This window comes from Cinclus cinclus, chromosome 1 (genome assembly GCF_963662255.1).
Source record: "Cinclus cinclus chromosome 1, bCinCin1.1, whole genome shotgun sequence".
NCBI classification, from domain to species: Eukaryota; Metazoa; Chordata; class Aves; order Passeriformes; family Cinclidae; genus Cinclus; species Cinclus cinclus.
The window spans coordinates 102,681,557-102,705,740 of NC_085046.1; the positions used below are offsets into that span (position 1 = coordinate 102,681,557).

A 24,184-nucleotide genomic window follows, 5' to 3' on the forward strand; every position below is an offset into this window, starting at 1 on the left:
TCAGGCTTTTTTGACTTTAGGTTATTTTAAAAAAAAATTGTGAGGAACTCAGTTATTTTAAGGTGGATTCTTCTTTTCTCTATCAGTACTAGTACTCAAGTAAACAAAGAAAGAGTGATAGAAGATAGTGAAGATTGGTTTTAGACTGTTTGAAGACTTCTAAAAGAAAGACAAATCTATATTTCTTACTTAAAATCCACATATTTATGGGTATGTTCTGATAAGATTGTGGATAAATCTTTTGTAGTGCTAATGTGTCTGAGCTACAGCCTCCTGTCAAACGTAGGTTATAGCACAGGGACAGTTGCACACTTTTAAAAAATAATCTTCTCTCATCCAAATGCCCAACTTTATGCCCACGGGGCATTTCAAAGTGAAAATACTGAGCAAAGGTGCAAAAGCCTTAAAGCAACTAGCAAACCTACTAAAGCCAAGATGAGCAAACTACAGAAGTAAAATTTATCTAAGGATTCACAAGGCTTAGTCATGGAGATGAGTGATACCAAGAGAAGTAAACTTGTATGCTGTCATACTTTCAATCTGGTATTTATGCTAATAATGCTTTTTTATTATGCTAATAAAACTTTGCTATATGATTGATGTATTTCTTTTAATGACATCTAAAATTTCCCTTCTCCTTTCAGAGTCTGTAAAATGTAAGGAAACATTGGAAACCCTGAGTTTCCTTCACCCTGCCCAACCTTACTATTATTTGCATGAATGCATTCAGTGAGTAGGGTAGGGCTCAGAAATCAGGTCACTACAGCTGATGCATTAAAAAGACATAACTCAGATAGAAACACGGAATAGAGGAATCCGTGGTAGGATGCAAGGATAGAAATACTCAACAAAGTGCATTGCTTGCTATTCCAGGATTCCGAAGGAGTGGAAATCATGCTAGGAGTCTGTGCAAGTGGACTCTTAATATATCGAGACAGACTCAGAATAAATAGATTTGCCTGGCCAAAGGTTTTGAAAATTTCCTACAAGAGGAACAATTTCTACATCAAAATCCGACCAGGGGAGGTAAGGGCATCCTGATTCTCCTAAGTGGATGAACCTCTTGAAAAAAACATGAGTTTTTACTGATTTGTTGATTTGTTGTTTTGTCTTATAAGATTTTAACATTCCTCTCCATTTATATTTCCTATTTTACGCTAATTTTCTTAGGGAAGGTTAGGTATATCTTTAAAATACAGGTGAAAAACAACTTTTTTCTGTTTACATGCATGATCTAATGTAAGGAATAAATATGTCCATCTTCACATTAAAAGCTCATCCATATTATGAATACTTTGGGCATTTAAGTAGCATATTGCTTATTCATGGAGAGCTTGTTATCCTCCCTCATGTTGTACATGAAAGTGGTATTTATCTCACCCACTAGGCGATGTAGAGACCCACCATGACAGGCCATATCAAACTCTATAAACATATCAGACCAGAATATTTAGAGCATTTTGTGTAGCTGCACACATTAGCCCTCCCAGGCCTGTAGGAATTCCTGTTCTAGCCCTGGAGAAGGGGATGTGATGAAACCTCGTACAGTGAGTGCCCTCTCGTGGCTCTGCCAGATGCGAAGCAAATACCGACCTCATGAGCTGAGCATGAGCTCACCCAGAAATCGTGGATATCATGGAACGGTTTGGGTTGGAAGGGACCTTAATGACCACATGGTTCCAACCCATCCGCCATGGGCAGCACTAGACCAGGTTGTTCAAAGCTCCATCCAACCTGGCCTAAAGGATGATAACTCTTGAGAAATTCAGGATCATCACAGGCAAAGGAGGATTTCCATTTTCATTGCTAGTGCAATAATTGTCCTGTGATAGATGAAAACCCCATATCAATTTAGAATGAAGAGCTGTATAGCAGGACAGAAATCACTTAGATGAGAACTGGCATTTCTCCCACGAAGATAATGTCCCCAGAACCAACTTCATAACTGACCTGAGAAACATGCTGGGGCTCCCCACCCCTTGGGCTGAGCATTTTTTAGAAATCCACAAACCTACATCTCCTGTCCCTAAGCAGACACAGTTCTAGTAACCAAATTTCCAGCCTTGCGTTTAATTTTAAAAACCCAAATAGTCATTCCCAATGCCTGCACTGAAGCTCTCCACCACTGCTACCCTGTTGAGCTCTGCTGGTCTTGGTAGATAGTATCCTGTGACCAGGTCGTAGTTCTGTGTGTAAAATAATCAATGCAGCCTCTGTCCAAATTACATTTGGAGATAATGTGATTCACTATCCCACATAATCTTTATTATTTTGTTGTTTCCTGCCTTCTTTCCCTGTCAGCTTCTGTAGGGATCCAGACTTCCTTACAAATGCCCTTCTGTCTACCTTTCCCCAGCACAGCAACTGTATTTTATCTACTCAGCTATCTGTAGCCATCAACATGCTACCGTAGATATAGCTGGCACAGCTTCTGCATCTGAAATATGAAATTTGCAGCACAATCTAAAGAGCTCTCTTTGTATCTCTGGACAACTCTTTTCAATTACCTGTCTTGCCCCCCACCCTCCCACCCCCCTCAAATGAATTAGTTCTAACCACTGTGATTTACTAACAGTAGTAATTTCTCTGTAAATATCCTTAATCTAAGACTGTGTAAAACCAAATCAGTCCCTGAAGACTGCTGGTCACCTCCAGCTACTACTAGGTTTCCCATTGTAATTTAATCTGGTGAAAATAAATCAACAGGGTAAAATACTTGAATGATGTTTTCTCAGAAGTCTCCCTAGTCTTAACTGATCTCTTTGTTACTATAGGGTATAAAACATCACTGTAACCATAAGAAATATCTTGCTCATGACCAACGTTTCCCCCCAGAAATGATTCTCAAAGGCTGCCACAAATTATGATGCACAACTTCTTTCCCAGAATCCTTTCTGTAGAATATTTATATATGTGGTTATATACCTGAGCATATACATTCACCCTTGCAATGAGGTGATACAGATGGAAGAAATGAGGATGAACCTGTGTACACTGTTTAAAAGTAGATGCACAGCACCAAAAACATACTTATTCTTTTTTCCTACCTAGTTTGAGCAGTTTGAAAGCACTATTGGGTTTAAGTTGCCAAATCACCGTGCTGCAAAGCGCTTATGGAAAGTGTGTGTTGAACACCATACATTTTTCAGGTATGTGGATTTCTTTTCCTAAAGGTGTGATATAAAACACAGCAGAAAATATCAATTCTGTCAGCAGAGACAAAAACCTTCAAATCAATTTGTCTTTTTTATCATGAGGTACCTCTGAGCAGATAAGGAAGGTATTGCTTTTTCAAAATTTGAGATGTTGCATGCAAATTATTCATCCTGTTTCAGATAGATACTGCTTAAAATTACCATATGGTCCTAATTAATAATTTTGCTTTATCTGTGCCACGATATTATCAGCTGCTATAATTAAGGAGATGAAGGATCTGCTGCACTACTGCATATAAGCTTGCATAGGGAGAACAACTTATATGGAAGATTGCTGGGGGATATGGGTAAGAGTTGAAAAAAGAAGAATATTTTAAATTAATTATATATGAAAGTACAGACAGTAGTAAGTCATGGGTTTTTTTGGTCACCTAGAATACCCAACCCATAGCTGTAATTTTTGGATTACTAAGGAATTCAGAAGCTATTTTCTTGACTTCTAAGAACAGAAGAAATTTTGGGATAGTGAAATAAGTGCTGTAATTAGTTTGTGCTAAGATTGTCATTAAAAAATATATTTACCAAGGGAAACCCAAAAGGGTGAGATTTTCAACAGTTTGAAAGGGTGTCCAGTGCTTAAGAATCCTCTCTGGGGAATGCTTGGGAGTACTGAAGAATTTCCCTCCTTTCTTAAACTGTGGGTTCAAGCTGTCTGTACATTCAGATGAAATGCAGTCTTAGCAGCAAAAGATCTAAAGAGAAATGGAATGTGCATTTTTGGGGTATTTTCTTATTCTTAATAAAAAAACAATGTCTGAAGCATAGATTCCATAGCAGGAGAATGGCTTCTTCAGCCAGCTACCATGCCCAAAATAGAGGGTGGCAGAGCTCAAACCTGAAAAATGTCTACACCCTTATGAATGAAAACTGCCTGTCATTCACTGGAAATCACTTCTGGCCCTGTCCTCAGCATAACATCACCATGTTAAATTCAAAGAGATACATCTGCATCTCAACCCAGTCAGGGCCCCTGGTACAAGAAAAACCTTATTCTTAGTTTTGGTAATCAGAAAATAATAAATCTGATTTTCAAGCATAAAGGAGCTGAGTGATTCTTGCCTATTTGGAAGAACTCAGATCTCCAAATGCTTTAGCTAAGTGGTTTTGTCATGCTGTATGAGAGGCATCCTTTGATTCTCTTTTAGCCACAGACCGGTGAGGCACAGGTTACGATGGAGAGTGATACCCAAGAGTCGTCTTCTCTCCTCTGCAGAAACAGTGGATTTTGGGGGAGGGGGAATAACAGGTGCATTGCTTGGTGTGTTTTAGGCTCCTGCTGCCAGAAGCACCTCCAAAGAAGTTCCTCACGCTGGGCTCCAAGTTTCGCTACAGTGGACGGACACAGGCCCAGACGAGAAGAGCCAGTGCCCTCATAGACCGTCCTGCACCTTACTTTGAGCGGTCCTCTAGCAAACGTTACACCATGTCTCGCAGCTTAGATGGGGGTAAGGTCCTCCAAACTGGTTTTGTCAAAAAATTCTCATCACAGTGGTCACTGCTTTAGATTAGGTATAAACCTCATCATCCCCTCTCCTTGAGATTTGGATGAGTGGAGGTGGTGAGTACCTGCACGTTCAGTGCAGGGGTAGAGGAGGGTGCAGAGAATTTCCATGCTAAATGTACTGCTGTGGTGCTTACAAAGTATTTGGCTGGAGGATGTCCTTTGGAGCCCACTCTTCACAGAGCCTCTGTCCTTGGCCTCGTATCTGCTTCCCTGCTTTGGGGAAGGATGGATTGGACCTCTCTGCCCAAGAAAGTCAGGCTTCAACACTTCTTCTGGGTTTGAGTGACTGTTTGGGTTTTGGTTGAATCTGAGATTTTCTGCTGTGTAGGTTTTTGACTCAAGTCTGTTACAATCCAGAAATTATTAATTATTTCCCTTGAGCTATAACACTTGAATCCAATTACCTCACATCCTTCACTAATTAGCACTAAGAGATTTTTTTCGTCCGTTACTTTTGAAGGTATGAAATGGAGAGTAACATACATAGGTTAATAGTACATCCTTCCTCTTTTATCCTTGGTTCATCGAGGCCATGGTTCTGCTGCTGACTTTGGTTAAATCAGTGTGTAGTTCAGAGTATCAGCTGCTGTCATCAGCTATTACTGTTGTCAGCTGTTGAGTAAAAAGACTTTGGTTTTACTTTTGTAGTTTATTTTTGTAGAAAAAAACCCGACTGCCATTATACCCAGATTCATTACCAATTAAAAAAAAAAGGTGAATTCTCTTGCAGAATATCACAAATTTCGTTGAGTATAGTTGGTGGTGGGATGGGGAGAAATCTTGATTTAAAAGTATAAGTGACAAGCCTTTTCCTCTCCCTCTAAAGGTGCTGCTTGTCATTAATTATTTTGGAATCTTATAATTCTGAAGCGCTTCTTGTTACCAAGCAACTGGTGACCTGATTGCTGTGCATGTGTTTCAAGCTAGAAATTATCCTTCTGCATTATTTTTGTTTGAAACATCTAAACAAGATGTCTCCCTCTACTCCCTTTGCTTTCTCCTGCCTCCTAAACTTAATCCCAAGAGACTACTGAAATGCTTTGCCTTATTCTGCAAGGCTTTTATGATGTTAATTTGCCTAAGTGCCAATGGGGGAAAGGTTGTTTTTTGTTTTTTTAAATCAATGCTTATGATCTCTTCACTAGCGTTGTTACCATAAGGAATATGTGTCTGTAACATTCTGCATTGTGCTTACATTGTGACTAAGACTCTGTCGTTTGTTACAGATGTGAGTTTATAAATATGACTATTCCTATTGGTTTAGAAATTAGTAGTGAAGTAGTGAAGAGCAGGGTCTTGGCATATGTTAAAGTTTTAATTACATTCTATCTGCAAAGGTACTATTTCTTTCAAAATAACTTTTATATATTTAAGTCAAATTAATTATTGAGCACTTGCATCCTAAAATATTCTGTTTGGATCCACTGAACTAAATGTCATCACTTCACAGAATTTTTTAGGATAATGAGCTCAATTAACTGGCAGACTTTACTACTCAATAATGCAAGGATCACATTTCTTATTTCTCAGGTATTATGCCTGTATTATATCAATATTGTCATTTTCTGTAATGCAGCACATTACTAAATCTGCATTTGATCTGCGTTTTTATATTCTGACAGATTTTAAAAAAACACATCTCTTCCACCCCCATGGCTGATGTCATAGCTGGTTCTCCTTATGTTTCCTGCCTGATAACTGTGGCAACGCGTTGCTTTTTTTTGTCTAGTGTTTTACTACTGTAGTAGTTTTAATGGCTTGCTTGCATTTAACAACTGTGTAATGCACACATTAGCTACAGTGATGTGTGTATACATATCCATAATATATGCGTATGCATATAAAAGCCATGAGTTTAATTTCAAGTAAACAGTTTATTTAAATGTATGCACATGCTTCTGGTTTCCTGAAACATGACACAGTTCTGTTCTGAGCATTATTTCAAATGTTTTTCTGAACCAGCTTTTTTAATTTTGTGCAGCTTCTCAGCAAAAGCTATTTCAGATTTTTCCTCTTTAAATATTTGCTTTTAGCATCAGTGAATGAAAACCATGAAATGTACATGAAGGATTCTGTGTCTGCTGCAGAGGTTGGTACTGGCCAGTACGCCACAACAAAGGGCATCTCTCAGACCAACTTGATAACCACTGTGACTCCAGAGAAAAAGACAGAAGAGGACAAAGATGATGAAGAGGGCAAAAAGAAGAGAGCAGAGGAAGTCACCCCAATTTCAGCAATACGCCATGACACCAAGGTAGAATTTTCAGGGTTTTGTATTAAACAGGGCTGCCTGGAGAGTGCTTGGAAAAGCACAGAATTTTTAAAGATGGGGGGAGAAAGAAGAAATAGTTCTGTGAAAGGAACTATACTATGTATATATACATGTCTTGAATCAGTGTTTTTGTAGTCCTTTCAGTTTTCATATGATGTTGTAAAAGTTAGTTTCTGCCTTGGACTGTTTTTTGAAATATGTTTAACAGTCAGAAAGATGTTTTTCACACAGCATTCAACAGCTCTTTAGGAAATGACCAGAAGCAGCCTGGCAGTGCATGTTTGTTCTTCTGGTATCCGGTCATATTTTGACTTTAGTATGACCATCCTGGTTTTTTATTTTGACAAAGCAACAAAATAGTTCTGTATTCTTGTATGAAGCTCTGTGCTTTAAACTGTTCTTATACTTCTCATAACACTGTTTCCTTGCATGAATTTCAGTGGGCATTTTTTCTCTATTAACTTCCAGATATTAATCTGCTGTTATAAGCAATTTTCTTTTCTGGCTTACAAAAGCATTTGCTTCATTTGTTTGAAGTTCGTGTGGAAGAAAGCAGTTTTTATTGATGGTTCTCTTCTCAGTTGATAAATCTGAATCATCCCTCATCATCTTCAATCCCACCACCACCACACACACACATACACACATGGTTGTGTCTAATATCTACTGAGATATTAATACAGGGCAAACCAAAAAGGAGGATGGAGAAAATAATGAATAGAGATTGATAGTGAGGAGAAATATGGTTGAATAACCTTCAAAAACTGTACTGTGGATTGCACTTGCTAAACAAATAAGGTTTACTCTCATATTTTAGGAAGAAAAGCCTTGATATATATATATATACATCCACAGAACTCTCAAGCAGGCAAATGTTAGAACCTGAACTTTTAGCTTTATCGTATGAGGCCAGGATGAACTACATAGTGAAAGTATCAAGTCCTCAAAAAGAAATGCAGTTAAGGTACTGAAAACCAGACACAAATTGAGTTACTGAAATTGCCAGTGGGAAAAGGTTTTCTTTTGAAAGTGTGTGCTGTAATTGTAGCATTTAAAAGATAATCTCTACAGAATTTAACTGTGGTCTTCTTGTACTTCCATTACTTTACACGTGGAGAAAGAATGATGAAAATCAAATATTTAGAAAACATCCAACAGAAGCTGGTTCTGTTCCAAGTGTTCATTAATTTAAGTCAATGGCAGGATCAGTTGCATTTTGAAGATCATCTAGCTATTCCTTAGATATGGCTAGAAATATTCAAAGTTATTTTAGAAGACTAATTTGATGGAACTTAAATATGCACAAATGATTGATTTTTACCCCCACTCAAGAGATGAATTCTGTTTAAACCATCATAAACAGAGTTTCAGTTCTGTAATCCTACAGAGATCTCAGCCCTGCTTCCACATGGACCTGCTAACAGATTTGTCTGTCATCATAAAAAGAACGTCTCAAGAAGCACAAGACAAGCTTGAAATCAAATCCCTTTTTAAGGGCATATAGATGTTTTAGATATGTTTTCAGCTTTTCCATTAAGACATTCTACCTTTGTTTTATCCATCTGTATTTAAGTACCAGAAGTTATTCTAAATATTAACACTGTAAAGATGTCATTAAGTGAAGAGTCTGTATTAGAAAAGAATACATTTACTTTGGAGTTTGGTCTTTACAATATAAGGAGAAGTTGCAATTTTTTGTGTGCATTTAATGCACACACACACACAAAAAAAAAAACTGTGAGTCCATCAGCATTAAATTTTGACTTGAGCTTACTGCATTAAACCCATAAAGACTTCTGTAAGTAGTTTGAAGCTAGGCTTGGTTCTGATTGCTTAGTTTGGGAATACAGATTCGTTGAACTGATAGATTGTTAGAGAAAGGAGAAAGGAAAATATTAAAGGGGAAGAAAAGCATTGTTCCATGTAATTACTTGGCTTACGTCCCATTTCCATCATTAATATACCTAGTAAAGTTCAGGCTTAATAACAACCTGTGTCTAAAACTTGAATCTGCTTTTTTGCCTCCAGTTCAACACCAGCTGAACTGGAGAAAAATGCTGTTGTGGCTTTAAAGTAATTTTGCTTTTGGGAGCTTGAAGTGAAAGTGAAATGTCTGTTATGGCTCCTTGGGGAGGTGCACTATGGATGGAGGAGCTCAGGCACTTATGGTTTGGTCATGGATCCAGTGGGCCACCTCAGATACATGCACCTAGTGGATTTTGGCCAAAACATCTCTGATCCATCAGTATTGTGGCCGATGTGTTGAACTGGGGTATGCATTCTGGTGATGCCAGTGGCTTTTTGTCCTTCTAAAGAGTAGTGGTGTCTGCTCGCAGGGATCATGTGAAATGACATTCACCATTTCTGCTGAATCACCTCCCTCTTACTACCAATTTTTTGTCCTCAAATGACTTGAAAGGCCAGTTGAATGCCCTACAAGTGACATATCAAAGCAAATCCTGATTGCTGGTAGCCTGTATTCTTGGCATTGTGGTAAAACTTGTAGCAAAAGCATAGGGGGTGCTTTTGCCTCTTCACTGTGGGTAAAGAGTCACCTTTCGATTATGAGATGTGGCTGTGTGGGGCAAGGACCTCTCTCTAGCCACCCACCCTTTAGATGCCCAGTGAGAGATGATGGGTTTTGCTGAGCCACAAGTCTCAGCTCCCTTCTTTCAGAGTACGGCCGAAGAGGTGGCAGCGTGGAGGGGCTGGGAGAGGGTGAGCCCCCAGCAGTGCCTGCTTGGGCTCACAGTGAGCAGAGATGAGGGCAGGGCTGTGGGAATACCCACCAGAGGCCAGTGGTGGGAGCTGTACTGAGGAACTGGATGCTGGGATAACTGTCAGGCTGTTTTTTTCCATCAAGGGCAGCTGATGAATGGATTTCTGCTCCCCCCACCAAACAACAATGTGTTTTAATTTGGTTTGGGCTCTGGATTTTTTTTTTCTTAAATATTGCAGTAGAGGAATTTAAAGTCCTTGGAGTTTTAATTATTATTGCTGAGGTTGTCCAAGGCATAGCTGGGAAGCATCTGGCCCACACCAGATCTCCTCCTGACCACAAGAATGCTGTCACAAATAGTGCTGGTATTAGAAATATGTTTCCTTCTTTGTTGCTTTCTATGTACTTCACATTTGAAAACTCTTCTTGATTGGAAACCAATCGTTCAGTAAGTGGAAATTGGCAGCACCTCAGGCTTCCTATGTGGCCATGGAGGCCTTTATGTAAATCCTGTGCTGCAGAGGAATAGACAAATGTTGAATCAAGAAGTTGCCTTTTGTAAGCTGGAAGCGTGATTCACTAATACCTGTGGTGTGCGGCATGGGAACATGCACTGTTCAATTCAGTGGAAAGCTGTGGTTTTAAAATACTGTTTATAATTTTATATATAATATATATATTATTTATCATCACAGAAGAAAATTAACTAATTACAGTTTTCTTTTTGTCCTTTTGCTTTTGCGCCTTGTTTGCTGCTCTTTCTCTGTCACCAGCCATCTTTGCTTGGCACTGACTCCCACCACTCCTCGCCATCCTCTCAGCCTGGCCCCCATGTATCTTCAGCCAAGCTTCGCAGGAGATGCAAGGAGAGCACTCGGACAAAGTCCTTAGGCTGTGAGGCCCCCAAAGAGAGCACTCCCAAACACAGCGAGTTGGAGCCAGACTCTGACAGAAAGGGGAGAGTTTGCTCCGCCGAGCAAGACATGGCTTTTGGCTACAAGCAAAAAGCTGGCAAAGGCGGAACACTGTTTTCCTTCTCCTTGCAACTTCCAGAGTCATTTCCTTCCCTCCTGGATGATGATGGCTACCTGTCGCTCCCTAACCTCTCTGAAACCAACCTCCTGCCTGCCAGTGTGCAGCACTACCTCCCCATCCGCTCCCCCTCCCTCGTGCCTTGCTTCCTCTTCATTTTTTTCTTTCTGCTCTCTGCCTCTTTCTCAGTGCCATACGCCCTCACTCTCTCCTTTCCTCTGGCTATGTGCCTCTGCTACCTGGAGCCCAAGGCGGCCTCCTTGAGTGCCTCACTTGCCAATGACCTGAGTGACAGTTCAGAGGAAGAGGTGTGTACCTCGGCATCGAACACACTCTTTTTCGTGTTCAGTGCTTCAGTCCTAACCAGTGTTAGATTGCTGCAATAGTGGTCCTACTTTCAGAGCCTCCTTTCTGTCTGTCTTGATATGTTAGAAGGGTTCTTTTTTTTTTTGTTTGGGGTTTGTTGTTTTTTGGTTGGGTTTGTTTTTTTTTTCTCTTCCTCTTTTTTATTTTCTTTTTTCATGCTGGGAGTACAGCTTGGAGCCCAGGGTTAGGCACAACACTGTGTGGAAGAGGCTTGACTTGAACTGTGTCAGCTCATGCAAAGTAATTTGCAATAAATGATAAGATCTTTTTCTTCCCTCTATCAGTTTATACTAGGGTTAGAATAGTTATCTAAATCATAGGTATTAAGTGTAATTTTCTGCATAATTACTGAAGCTTGCAAATATTTGCATATGTATTTATATTTATTTATATGACTAGCTACCCAACAATGATAAGCACCCTCGCCATCTTCTGTATGTTCCAAGTCCAGATGGACTCAGCTTTTTTGCAAAGGGCTATCAGCTGTAGCTGAACCCCACAGTTCTGGTCCAGCAAAACCTGGATCTCAATTTTCAGCCTTGATCCCATCTCTGCTGCAGACTAAATTGTTTTCCCATGGTTAAATCCAATGTATCAGCAAAGGGTCAGATTGGGACAGCAGTTCTGCAGCTGTTGTGGGAGCATACCACGTGGGATGTCTTGACATTTGCAGTGTTAGATTAGCACTGCCAAAACTGATGCCTCAAGCCACCAGGGTCATCACAGGCAGTAGGAGTCTGCAGTGGTTCTGGTTCTGTGGATGTGATGGTATATCCAGAGGTAGGAAAGGAATATGCTTAAGTAAAAGAGTAACTGACATCTCAGTTTTTGCTGTAGCTGGATTATTCTTTGATTACAGAATAAAATAATGAGTTCAGGTTTTCCTTGATTTTCTATTTTCTTCTTCAACTTTAAATAGAAAAGTATGGTTTTGCTTTGTATATAAAGAAAACAAACCCAGATCAGATAGCTGCAGACCCTGTAAAAAACCACCTTGACCACTTGTTGATAGTCCATTGCAGTAGCTCTGTTCAATAAACCAGCTTGAATTTTGTCATCTGCGGCTGTTTGTTTTGTAAACTTGGTGCAGGATTTCACTTCATTTTTATGGAAAGCCAAAAGTCACATCAATTTGTCTTGTAAAAACATTGTCTTTAGATGCTTTTGGCTCTGTGGTGCCTTACAACTAAAAAATAATGTGCAGTTTCTGATAAAAGGCATCCAAAATGCTGCTGTCTCATTTCTTGTCCTCATTTTGAGACAGCATTTAAGTCTCAATTTACATTAGCTCTTCACTTGGATTAATCTAATAGGAATAACAGCCTTAATGTAGTTCCAGCTCTAGAGGCAATAATGAGACAGTGTTTATGTAATACATTAGTCTGTTCCTCTTTCAGAAATGAGCACTTCTTTTTATTAGTAAAGTTAGGAAGTATTGAGCACGAAAACATCGAAAATAGGCTTTTTAGTATATCTCTTTTATGAGGGTGATTACTCTGGCAGTGCTTCCTGGCAGATAACACAGACTTGTGCCTAATCCACGGGGTATATCTTGTTCAAAATATTGCATGAAAGTGAATATGTTTTAAACTCGGGCATGTCTGCATTACATTGGCAAAACAAATCACAGCAATTACGATCGCAAGGTAGGAGAGGTGCAGCCACAGCACGTCAGGAGAAGCTGCCTTCTGTCCTGCTCCAGCCCTCGCCTGCCCACCAGCCCTACCTCAGCTGTACCTCAGCTCATCTTGGAGCTGAGCCTGGCCTGTCTTACTCTTCACTCCAGAGGAGTGGCTTGCTCAGCCTTAACTCAGCATTCCCTGCTCTGTGATACCCCCAGATCTTTATTTCAAGTAATTCAGTAATGCTGACTTCAACTCCATGGCTGTTGATTGGCTTATTAGCAGACATGTATGTTGCAATAAAGCAAGTTTTATACTTCATTTAGGATTTCATTCCACTTATGGCAAAAGAAATAGGAACCTTTCCTGCCCCCACAGTTCACAAAAGATTGCACGCAGAGATGCAGAAGACTACAGCCAGTATCCAGAACCAATGTCGTACATTGTTGAGCTTACTCTCCCTTGACCTATGTATCTGGAGTCAGTCCATGCACTCAAAGACAGAATCTCAATTCTTGGAATTCATTGGCCTCTGTATTTTTACCTTAGCAGCTAATTTTTGATTGACTTCAAGTTCATGAATGAACCTTATGTGCAAGACTTGTGTTACAATACCTTGGCACAATTTTTAGTTCTTTTAAAATGCCTAGATTCATTAATCCCTCTTTTTTTTTCTTTTTTCTTTTTTTCTTTTTTATTTTTTTTGTAAATAGGAGTGACAATGCATTTTTTTTTCTATTGCCATACCTTTACAATCGCCTATAATGTTGTAAAGACATGAGATCCTTTGTTAATAAAGAAACAATTTTCTGGCACTTTAGTGAAAGCAATTGGACCAGCCTAATATACTGCTTCGACATTATACTTCCATTTAAAAATAAATGCAGTCTCTCTCAAGAATGGTCATGGCTTGAAAATTTTCATTTAGCTTGCACTCATGCACTTAGCAAGTAGTGCAAAATGCTTGTTTATTCTTCTGTCTGTCATACAAACAATACAAACTCTTCAAAGAATAAAAAACAAATCAATGAAAAAAAACCAAAGCATTGTCTTATGAAACTGGAGTTGTCAGAAAATATCAAAAGATTGGAGGAAATTCAAAGTCAAGACTATTACTCCATCCACCAGTAGGTTGTTCTTTTGTTCTTGTTCATATTGATGTGATTGGAGGATGAGATGTGTTGTCCTGGCTTTAAATTGCCTGCCTGAGTTACTTTAGATTATCTAAGGACCACAGAAAATCATTAACGGAAACCAGAGTTTTCACTGCTATCAAAACAACTTGGATGTGCCAGTCTGGGGCAGTAGGGTGCACTTTACTTACTAGTTTTCCATACGCTTACCTGACATCAGAGTAGTTTTTTGAATTATCTTCTCAGTCTGTAGTAACCTCCACTCTCTATTAAGCTTGATACTTCTGTTCTCCAGTAAAATGTTCTTCATTCAAAGCAGGGATAGATCAATCTGTGCAATGCTGTGCTTTGTTTCATTTTTATCACTCATACCTAGTAAGTGTTTGGGAGCCTGGGGAAGTTACTTTTGTTTTTCTCCTGCTTTCATCCATATTCTTAAATGGAATGAGAAGTATTTTTTTCTTCTTTTAATGGCAGTTTTCTTTCTTTTTACTATCATTAACAATTATCAGCTGTTCTTTATTGGAACCGAGTGGGATCTGAGCCTTACCATTACTCCACAGACAGACAGTAGATGGGCTGGGGGTATGATTATTTGAACTCCTTGGTAATGCAGACAGCCTCATGGTATATAAATGTGGAGACAAGAACAACCTCTGTACAAATAAGGGGTTGAAAGTCAGATGACTGTCAAAGTAGCTTCTTTGTTGGTTTTTTTTTAATTATCTTTTCCCCCTCCAGATAATAATTTAACCAGCACTTTATATTGGCTAGAACAGAAATTAGTTCAATAATTTTCTTTAAAAATCATGATGGGAGGAAAAGTTTCTTTAGAAAATATTAGTCACTTCCCCCCCCCCCATTTATTTTTATAGCTACCTGGCTTTGTTAAGGGGAAAAAAAAATCTGCTATTCAAATCACATTTTCCCAATAATGCTTTGTTTGGCTTATAAATTTGTTCCAGTAAAGCCATATACTGTGTACAGTACGCCTTGAGTCTTCCTCTGAGTCTGTTCTGTTTACTAATATAGCATTTTTATTTTGCTTCTTTGACATGCGCGTTGTTTGAAAAGCAATGCTAATGCAGTTCACAGGGATGTTGAGTTTAACAGTTCCCCGCGTGAGCCGCGTGTACTGATGAGCTGGGTTTATTCTTTATTCCTGCCTTCCTCTCGGGACCCGGGTACTTGTCTAACCCAATAGACTGACAGTGAGCAGACGGATACTGCGGCTGATGGTGAGACCACTGCCACCGAGGTTTGTACAGTTGCCGGCACTCAGCTATGGCAGGGGAGAGGGTTTTGCCTCCTCTCTTCACAACCTTGGGCCTCGGGGCTAAACCGCATGTCTGCTACGGCAGCTCATGATCCCTCCCTGCGTGTGTGTGCATGTGCGTGCCTGCAAGCGGGAGAGCTTTGCTTGGAGAGCTGAGTTTCCAGTGCTCCCTATGGGTTCCTCTGATTTCTGAGTTTGGTTTGGAAGCTGCAAGGCCTCTGTGTTGTGTGGTTAGTGGTGGGGCAGTGGCGGTGTCACCCGTGCCAGTACTGCCCATCTGGAGGGTTGTGCTGGCCAGATCATACCCTGGGGTTTTTTTGCTTGCTTGTTTGCTCTTATACTCCAAAGTCTGAGTGGAATAGTGGGGAAAAGAAAATAAAAAACAGTTTTCAAATTTATTGAATAGAGATATTTTCACGTTTTCAGTATCTAAGGTTTTACTTTAATGTAATTTCACATGGCATCTTCACATATTGCCACTACTAGTCCAGGTATTCTTTTCAGATGAGAAATGTAAAATGTTTATATTTTCCTTGTACTGAGAAGCCTCATATCCACAGCATGGTACATAGACTGTGCAGGCAAATTCAACCCTATGTGACTTCACTGAAGTGCATATAATGCTTTCATAATTAATATGGTTGCAGCTGCAAACATGAGCTGAATTGTGTCTGACATCTGCTAGAAGAGTCTTACCACAAACACTACTCTAGGTTTCCAGAAGGATCTCATTAATGTTTGACACTGTTAAAATTATTGTCAAGGAAATGTTTCCTGTATGACACGTCAGAAAGATTCAGCTTTAGCTGTAAATAGAATAAATTTGAACTGAGCTGTAAAGTAATCAACAGATTTTCCCATGAGTCATTTGTCTAATTAGGACTATATGAAAAATTAACAATAAAATAGCAGCATGGGCATTAAAAGAATTCAAACAGTGCAACAACATAAAGTCTGTTTAGATGAGTCAGAAGTACAAAGTGCTTTAAAGTGGTTCTTCCACTCCATAGCTTCAGGCCTTGAGCCCTGCAGAAAATAAAACATAATCATAAAATTGTGACATTTAAAATGTTCAGTTTATTTCTCAAAAATGCATGTTAATATCCCTAGTTCCCATCCTTATTTAGAGGAGAAGATATGGCATATATCAGTTTTTCAGATATCTCAGTTTTTCTTACAGATACCTGATTTTGAAAACGTGTGGTATATCTGCCACCTGAAAATTGCACCCTTGGAAACAGGGCTGCTTGGGCAGTCCTTATGGCTTTGCTTTTGAAAATGTGCACTGAAGTGGACGGGATGTGTGTGCCATTCCAGATGAAAGGTCCTGAAAGAATATATGCAGGCTAAATATGAACTAAAATTACAGAAATACAGAAAGGGACTATGGTTAGAGAAGTAGCATTTTAAACAAATAAAATGTGCTTCCTTCTGTAGAAAGTGTTGGAGGTTGTTTGCCCATGGTGAGTTTATGCAAAGCTTTGCTTGTGGCCCAGATTATGTCCTATGTGTAAATTCTGGGATTATGGAATTCCAAAGCATTTATTGTTGCTGTTCAATCCTAGACTAGCCGTAACCTTGGTGAGAAGGTGCAGCTGCTGCTCCATAGAGATCTATGAATATGGAGAGTAGCAGTATTTATAAAAGGAAGATGTTTAATATCCCTTCGATAGTAAAATACAAATTTGAGAAGAGTTTACTCTGAGTTAGGAAAACCGTGCAAAGCCAGTGTGTCTACTTCTTCTCCTTAAACACTTAGTGAAGAGAAAATGGGATTTTAACCTAGTGTGTACCTCTCACCAATGTTCACAAAGCCTTCATTCATACAAGTGGGTAAGGTGTTGTTTTCCAATCTTTCTCATGCTGGCAGTCGGATCAAGAGGAGGACGGAGATCTAAAGGCACAGGTACAGAAACAAAAGGTCTAGATGTTGCTCAGGTATCAATGTTGGAGGTGTTTGCCTCTTTCAGCATGTTACTGTCGGTTCTCTGTGAAGAAATGTGTAGAAACAGCATTTTGTATCCTTTCAATACTGTGTCCCTTACCTTTCCCTTTCTTTTTCACTTCTTTCAGAATAGTCTGATTAAGCGAATACAGGGTGAAAATGTGTATGTCAAACATAGTAATCTTATGTTAGAGGTTGGTATTGGTATATACCAGTGCATGTACGTACATGTGTGTTAGTTTTAGTGGTAAACTGTGGATCTGCACTATGATGCATGAACTGTGTACTCCCACCTGCTAATAGATTATTTTTTTCTCTCAGATTATGATGACTCCTCTAACTTGTACTATCAATATCGATATGCGTGTGCGTATATGTGTGTGCCTCCACGCGCATATGTTTGTTTGTTTGGAGCCTCTTATCAGGTGCAAATTATAGTGATATGGATAGGCTCTTTAAGAGTGTATTTAGAGTCACTTGTATGAGATATGCTATGCTGTTCTCTTTCAAAATGCCACATTTTCACAGAGTGTTGTGTTAGTGCTGTGCTCCCTGGCTCCCTGAGCTGTTACTTCCCTCTATACTAACCAAGTTGTGTGTTTTGGCTCTAAAGTTTGGTTGGCTTAGTATGTATCACAAACTGCTCTATTCTTTTAAAACTGTCTAGGATCTAGACAAAACCCAGGAAGATCTGATGAAACATCAGACCAATATAAGCGAGTTGAAACGCACCTTCTTGGAAACCTCCACAGAAACGACTGTGTCTAATGAGTGGGAGAAGAGGCTTTCCACATCTCCTGTTCGGCTTGCAGCAAGGCAGGAGGATGCTCCTATGATTGAACCACTAGTGCCTGAAGAGGTCAGCGTGAGCTGAAAGGCTTCATTATGTATTTGTCTATGCATTTTTACTTAGTAGCACCTCTCGCTAGATCAGAGGCCGTAGTTAGAGGCCAATCCCTGCTTGCAGGCACTCCCTTTTCTCAGGACACAGGCTCTAGCAGCAAAGATGGGAGGAAGAGCAGATACCGTAAATATATACATACATAAATATATGTGTATGTAGAGAATTAAATTCACTGGAAGCTGTGTGGCAGAACTGGGTCTCTTTGAGGGTGCAAAACACAGGCGATGCTACAGGTTCGGTGAGCTTGAGGAAGTCCAGCCATGTGTGAAAGAAACCATAAAAGTGATGGAGAGAAAATTTAAGCAATGGTGACTGGCTGGGAGCAGCAGTGTAGCAGGGTGGAGGCTATGGTGCCAAGTTTGAAAAGAAAATACAAAACAAAGGGCAGAACTCTCAGTCTCTAAAAACAGGAAAGAAATCATGATGATAATTAGACTTTCTTGGCCAGTTCCATAAGGGACCTGATGGTTGCTGCAGTCTGCTGGATACTGTCAATTGAAGACCTAATCCAGATTGCTAAGTATCTGCATTTTCATGCAGTGTGCATGTATGAAAAAATCCTGCTCACTGTGCAGTCTTGAAGTGCTTGTCAGAAACTTGACAGTTTAAAAGCTGGTGTTTGCTTGCTTTGTAGGTAGATAAGGACATGTAGGAGCAGCAAGGCAATATTTGTGTTGCAATACATAGTGCAGTCTTGGCTTAAGTCCAGTGGAACAAAAACAAATAAGATTGTGTGGTCTGCCTGAAAGTTAATTTTTTTATTCTGTTATGAATGGGTATCTGGTTTCTGTCTCACAGGAATTATCTTTATGGGTACCTCTTTGTTTTACCATCAAAGACCAATAAATTGTCACGAGATTTGTTTCTCTGCCCACAACACTGATGTAATGTTATAAGGAACTCAGTAAAAATTGTCTGGAAAGTGTAAATTGAAAGACTGTTCTGCTTCCTCACCTCAGAGGTTGGTGTTGCAGACCCACAACTCTGGGGGAGGGCATCCCTGGAGGCATGCAGGTAGCAAGTGTCAGCTTCTCCTGATAGGGAAAGAGATATTGCCAAAGAAAGGGCTCTCACCTCCTCCTCTCTCACGTTATACCCAGTGGCTCATGAGGGCATCAGATGTGTATTAGTGTGGTCTTAAGTTGGATTAAAGTACCTAAGAAAGCAGGCTCAGTGCTCAAACTTCCCTTCTGAGCAGAGCACAGAGGAGTTTTAGTGTTGCTCCTACTGCCTTGTTCAGGAATCATAATAGACCTTACAAACAGGTTGGTTTAATTGTAATTGAAAATAAAGTTTTATCCTTCTAAAAGTAAAATTTTAACTACAATGAACAGGATGCATTTATCTTAATAAAGATGTAAGGAACTGTTAGAAAGGGTGGCTAGCTGAACCTGAATCAGAGGACTGCAAACTTAGCACCACCCTGTTTGTTTAATATCTTTATTACTTTAGCAACTTAATAGTTTTTGTTTTTAAATTAAAACACATGAGCAGTAGCAAAGTATTACACAGCTATGTAGGCTTCACCCTGAGGAAGCAGATCTGAATTTAACCATTCGTTTGGAAAGGAAAAGGGCAAGAATTATCTGGTATCTCTTATCTTGTTAGTAGAAGACAACTTGCCCAAAAGCAATGTCCAGTTACTTAGATGCATGTATACCTTGTACACATCTAAGAAACCTACGTCTGATTCACATAACTTCATCCAAATGAAAGTACTTCTGTGGAAAATTAAGAGCAGACTGGAGCTGTCACTACCTAACTCTGAGGTGACTTCTGCTGTAGGTAATAGATATATAGATAATGTAGATAATGCTGCCATTCCTTTGGCTCCAGTAAGTGAGATGGTTTCAGTTCACATGTCCTGATGAGAGGGGATTTTTTCAGGAAAAAGCTGAAGCCATCCATAGGTCAAAATCTGCTCCTTGATGTCTACTAAGAAATGCAGAGGTAGTCAAGATAGTGTGATGCCTTCTGCTAGTTAAATAAGTAACATAGTTAGTTTAGCTTATCTACTTTAAAAACGTGTTCAGTGCTGTTACCTTTAGCACCTTCTTATAATAAAACATGGTCTTCGAGCATGAGGCACCTGAGTTTTTCGTCAGTGTGACTTTAAGCCTGTCTAGTCACCACTTGTTTTAGAACAGATGGGGAAATACTTTGGTTTTCCTTAGTGATGAAAAATATTGTTTTAAATATCTTCCATAATGGTGGCCAAATATCTGTAGAACATAAAAGCTGTCTTATTGACAAAGTCCTTGACAATGTTTAATCTGACCTGGACTGGATGAAACTAACATTTTAGGAATAAAGGAGTTGTGAATCTCATCACAGTCAGTGAGTTGAGCCATTTATCCCTTTCTAGTTTCATATTTCTCTTTAAATTTCTATCTTTCTACTTGAGTATATGTACCCTTTTATCATGCAATTCATAGGACTTCCATTAGCATAGCTATTTAGTATAGTAGTAACTGAAGTTACTAGAAAAGGTTTGGCAAGAAATCCATTTTGCTCTTCAGGGGCTTACTTTCTCTGGTCAAATGACCACAGTGGACAGCCCAGAAGGTGAGCTCAAAAGCCTTGGGAAATTGAGTCTTACCAGAATTAAAAAGTTTTCCAGTTGTCCAAGACAGATAGTCTTATTATTCTCATAGCACTGGGAAAATGCTGGTGGGATAAAAGATAGGAGATTTCTGTGTCACACTACAGGATAACAGAACAACAGACAGCTCCCTCTGTAGGAAAAGTGCTCCTAAGACTTCTAATATCAGCAGGGAAAAAGGGAGAGCTGAAATCTTTGCTGGGCACACCTGCCTGCTTCAGCAGAGAGAGCCTTGACCAGAGTGGAGGTGGAGGGTCCTGTTCTGGGCTACTGGTGGAAGATGTGTAAGGTGGCATCAGTTCCAGTTAAATGAATAATATGAAATGAAAGAAAAGCAGTGCATCCACACCTGGGTGTTATTCAGTTTAGTGGGTTTTGTGCTACACTTGTGAATACCATTTGTACACTCATGTCTCCTTTGCATCTACCCCAGAGAGACACTGATTTCACTTCTTATTGGAAACCTTTATGCTGTAAAATTATTCTCTCTAATTCTGTTTCCTGTTTTTCCATGTGATTAATAATTTGTAGAGTAGAGAAATATGAGCTACTGTAAAGTATAGAGGACTTTATACCCTCCATTTACTAAAATAATTTATTCCCCTGACATTAGACCAAAGAAGAAACAGAAAAATCAGAAAAACTCATATTTTTGCAGAAGGGAGGTACTACATTCCTTGAAATGCAGGTAAAAATAAATGATACTTCATTGAAATATAGTCAGAAAGGATGGCAATGTTTTATTATTTTATCTTTTTTTGCTTTCCAAGCCCTCCCTTTTCATATTATTATTATTATTATTATTATTATTATTATTATTATTATTTCATAAGTTTCAGACAGAGATATAAACTGGAGACCAAATTCTGAGGAATAGGTCCTCTCCAGATCTTATGACTTCCTAATGGAGACTGATTTCTCTGCTGTTTAGAAATCTACGTGCACAGTGCTGTTTGGTTGTTGTTTGCAGTTTGCATGCATTTCCAGCATAAACCTCACTGAGAACGTTATGGTGAATGGGCACTTTTGTCACGAGAATGAGTTTCCTTTATATTGTCAAGTGAATTTAGATTATACTGAGTGATGGTGAACTTTATATTTTTATTGGTTTTTCTATTAGCCAAGTGTGATAGAGAAGAAGCTGCAGGAAGGAGAATCTGCTGGCACTTTGGTTACTTCTCATCAAATCATTATCCAGAAAAGTATCCCATCATCCCTAGAGGTTATTTTTAATTCATTCAATTTTAAACTGCATCATTTGCTTAGTTAAATACAGACATTATGGTCTTAAAGTCAAATAACTGGATGCTGGTTTCATAGTCAAAGCAAATCACATAGCACATTTGCATGAGGAGGATAAAAGATGCTGCAATTAAGTTTCCTTCAGAATTTTTAGTTTAATGATTAGTTGATACAGTTTGCTGTGTTGTGCTTCTCCATTTAAGCAATCCTGAAGGGCACTGATGTTCTAACGAAAACAAGGAAATTGAGTGAAGGCTATATACAAAAGCGTACTATTCTAAAACGTCATTAACAGCATGTTTGCAGCAACTGGGGTATAGTTGAATGGGCTTATTTGCCCTATTTTTGTAATTTTTTTTTTTTGACTGTAGCTTTGTGAACCACTGCAATATGTGATTTTTAACCCAGGTTGATTCCAATCACCATTAATTATGTGTTGACCTGCTATTTTGCTTCAAACAAATACAGAAATAGCGTGGCAAAAATAATGGTTTTGGGTCCATATTATATGGACCTCTGAAGAGAGAGAATATGCAAAGAAATCAATCATATTTTGTGTAAGGCAGTTCTGCTTATTTGCTTGATAACTGCTCTAAGAGGTACAATGCTAAAATGCTTTCAGAAGAAGCAACATGATTTCTTAAAAGTCTTCATAATTTAGTGGTCCTGAAGTACAAATAAACCTGAAGATATTCTAATTTAGCTTTTATATCTCAAATATAGGGCACTGAGGATTGGGTTATTATAGACAAAATACCCTCTGAGGTAGTTGATGCTGAATCGGAAAAAAATCTGGCATACAAAGTAGTGACTGTGAGCAGCAAAACTGCCTTTCCACCTGAGATATTAAAATCCAGTACCATTCTAATGCAGAGCTTTGAGGACTTGGAAAGTGAAATACAATCCAATGAGGAGAATAAGCAGAAAATGTTCACCCTAGGAAAGTCCTATGATACTGTATCTGGGAAAATTGTAACCATGACAAGTAAAGCTAAAGAGGGCGAGAAAGCAGTACAGCCTTCAGTAGAAACTTTGCGTAAACTGGAAGGGGAAGTGCAAGAATCTGTAAAAATCGCTCCAATAGTGGCCAAGTATGAGATCCTCAAGCCTGCCACTGATGAGAAAGCCAGGCGGGGCTCCGATGTGCAGAGCACGAGAAGAAAGCTGTCTGACTCTCTGACACCCATAAAGGAAGCAGAATCTCAATTGGTAAGCCCTGAAGAGGAGAGTTTGAAAAAGACACTAAGGATGGACCAGGATTTTCAGTTACTTGGTACACTGGAAAGCTTACAGCTTGGAAAAGCAGAAAAGCATCTTGGCGGAGAAGCTGTAAAAGCAGGGGCGTTTGCCTGGACAGATAAGAGCCTGTCTGAGTGGAGATATTCCAGAGAACAGCCATTTACCATTGCTACTGCTCACTATGTTACTGAGTCGTCTGCATCAAAAGTAGTGGTAACAAGTGGCTTTGACTTCATGCCACGATTTAAAGATAAAAGCATGACTTCTCTTAGGCAATCCCTTCACACCACCCTAGCTTTTGGTTCTCTTGCTGCCTGGCTTTATGTTGACAGCAGCCAACCCAGCTTATTTATTTTCTCTCATATTTTGAATCTGTCTCACAGTCTGAAGCAGACATTGTATAAGGCTTTCAACCTTTCTGGTTTATGTACTGAAATTCAGTATTGCTGCTGTGGCTTGTTAATAAAAGGAAAAAAAAAAAAAAAGGTTTGCTTGAACCAGCAAAATGCCAATGCTAACAACTACGCTTTGTAACTATTGCTTACTACAGCCATTATGAATTTGCTCTGATTTTTTTTCCCATTCTTTTCCTCTTTCCAACCTCTCCGTGCCCCTGCAACCTTCTCTCCTTTTCCTCTGTCTCCACTTGGCAATTAATATGTCTGTGCATATGGGTCTGCCTTTTCTCTGTGTATGACTCTACATTTCTTTGTCTATTTAGACTAAACAGTCCACCAGTGAAAAAACCTTGGATGGTTCAGATATCTTCACTTTTATAGAGTCCGCCAGAAAACCGACTGAGTTCATAGGAGGGGTTACTTCTACTTCCCATAGCTGGGCTCAGGTGGCTGCTTGATTCCCTCCATCGATGTCATAACCACACACCAATTACTTTTGTTTTTCTCTTGTTTTGTGGTTTTTGCACAATATGGAACTGTGTAACTAATCCATGTATTCATGTGTGTTTTCCTTTGTTACAATGAACCACAACAGAAACTTCACCAAAAAGGAAAAAAAAAAAAAAAAAGCAACAACCAGGTTTTCTTTAATTTCATTTTATTTTGGTCATTTTGTGGGATGCTGTATTTTGCCTTTGTAAAACTCACACAAAAA

General features: G+C 39.2%; 1 protein-coding gene across 1 annotated transcript in view; it reads left to right on the plus strand.

The window, feature by feature from the left end:
- EPB41L3 (erythrocyte membrane protein band 4.1 like 3) overlaps nucleotides 1-24,184 on the plus strand; it is a 61,109-nt gene that overhangs the window by 32,990 nt on the left and 3,935 nt on the right. Inside the window, exons 9-17 of the mRNA XM_062501013.1 lie at nucleotides 874-1,026; nucleotides 3,052-3,149; nucleotides 4,485-4,660; nucleotides 6,807-6,973; nucleotides 10,484-11,050; nucleotides 15,068-15,121; nucleotides 17,010-17,045; nucleotides 17,752-17,943; nucleotides 23,793-23,915. Coding sequence (XP_062356997.1) covers nucleotides 874-1,026; nucleotides 3,052-3,149; nucleotides 4,485-4,660; nucleotides 6,807-6,973; nucleotides 10,484-11,050; nucleotides 15,068-15,121; nucleotides 17,010-17,045; nucleotides 17,752-17,943; nucleotides 23,793-23,915 — 1,566 coding nt within the window. The remainder of the gene's footprint in view (nucleotides 1-873; nucleotides 1,027-3,051; nucleotides 3,150-4,484; nucleotides 4,661-6,806; nucleotides 6,974-10,483; nucleotides 11,051-15,067; nucleotides 15,122-17,009; nucleotides 17,046-17,751; nucleotides 17,944-23,792; nucleotides 23,916-24,184) is intronic.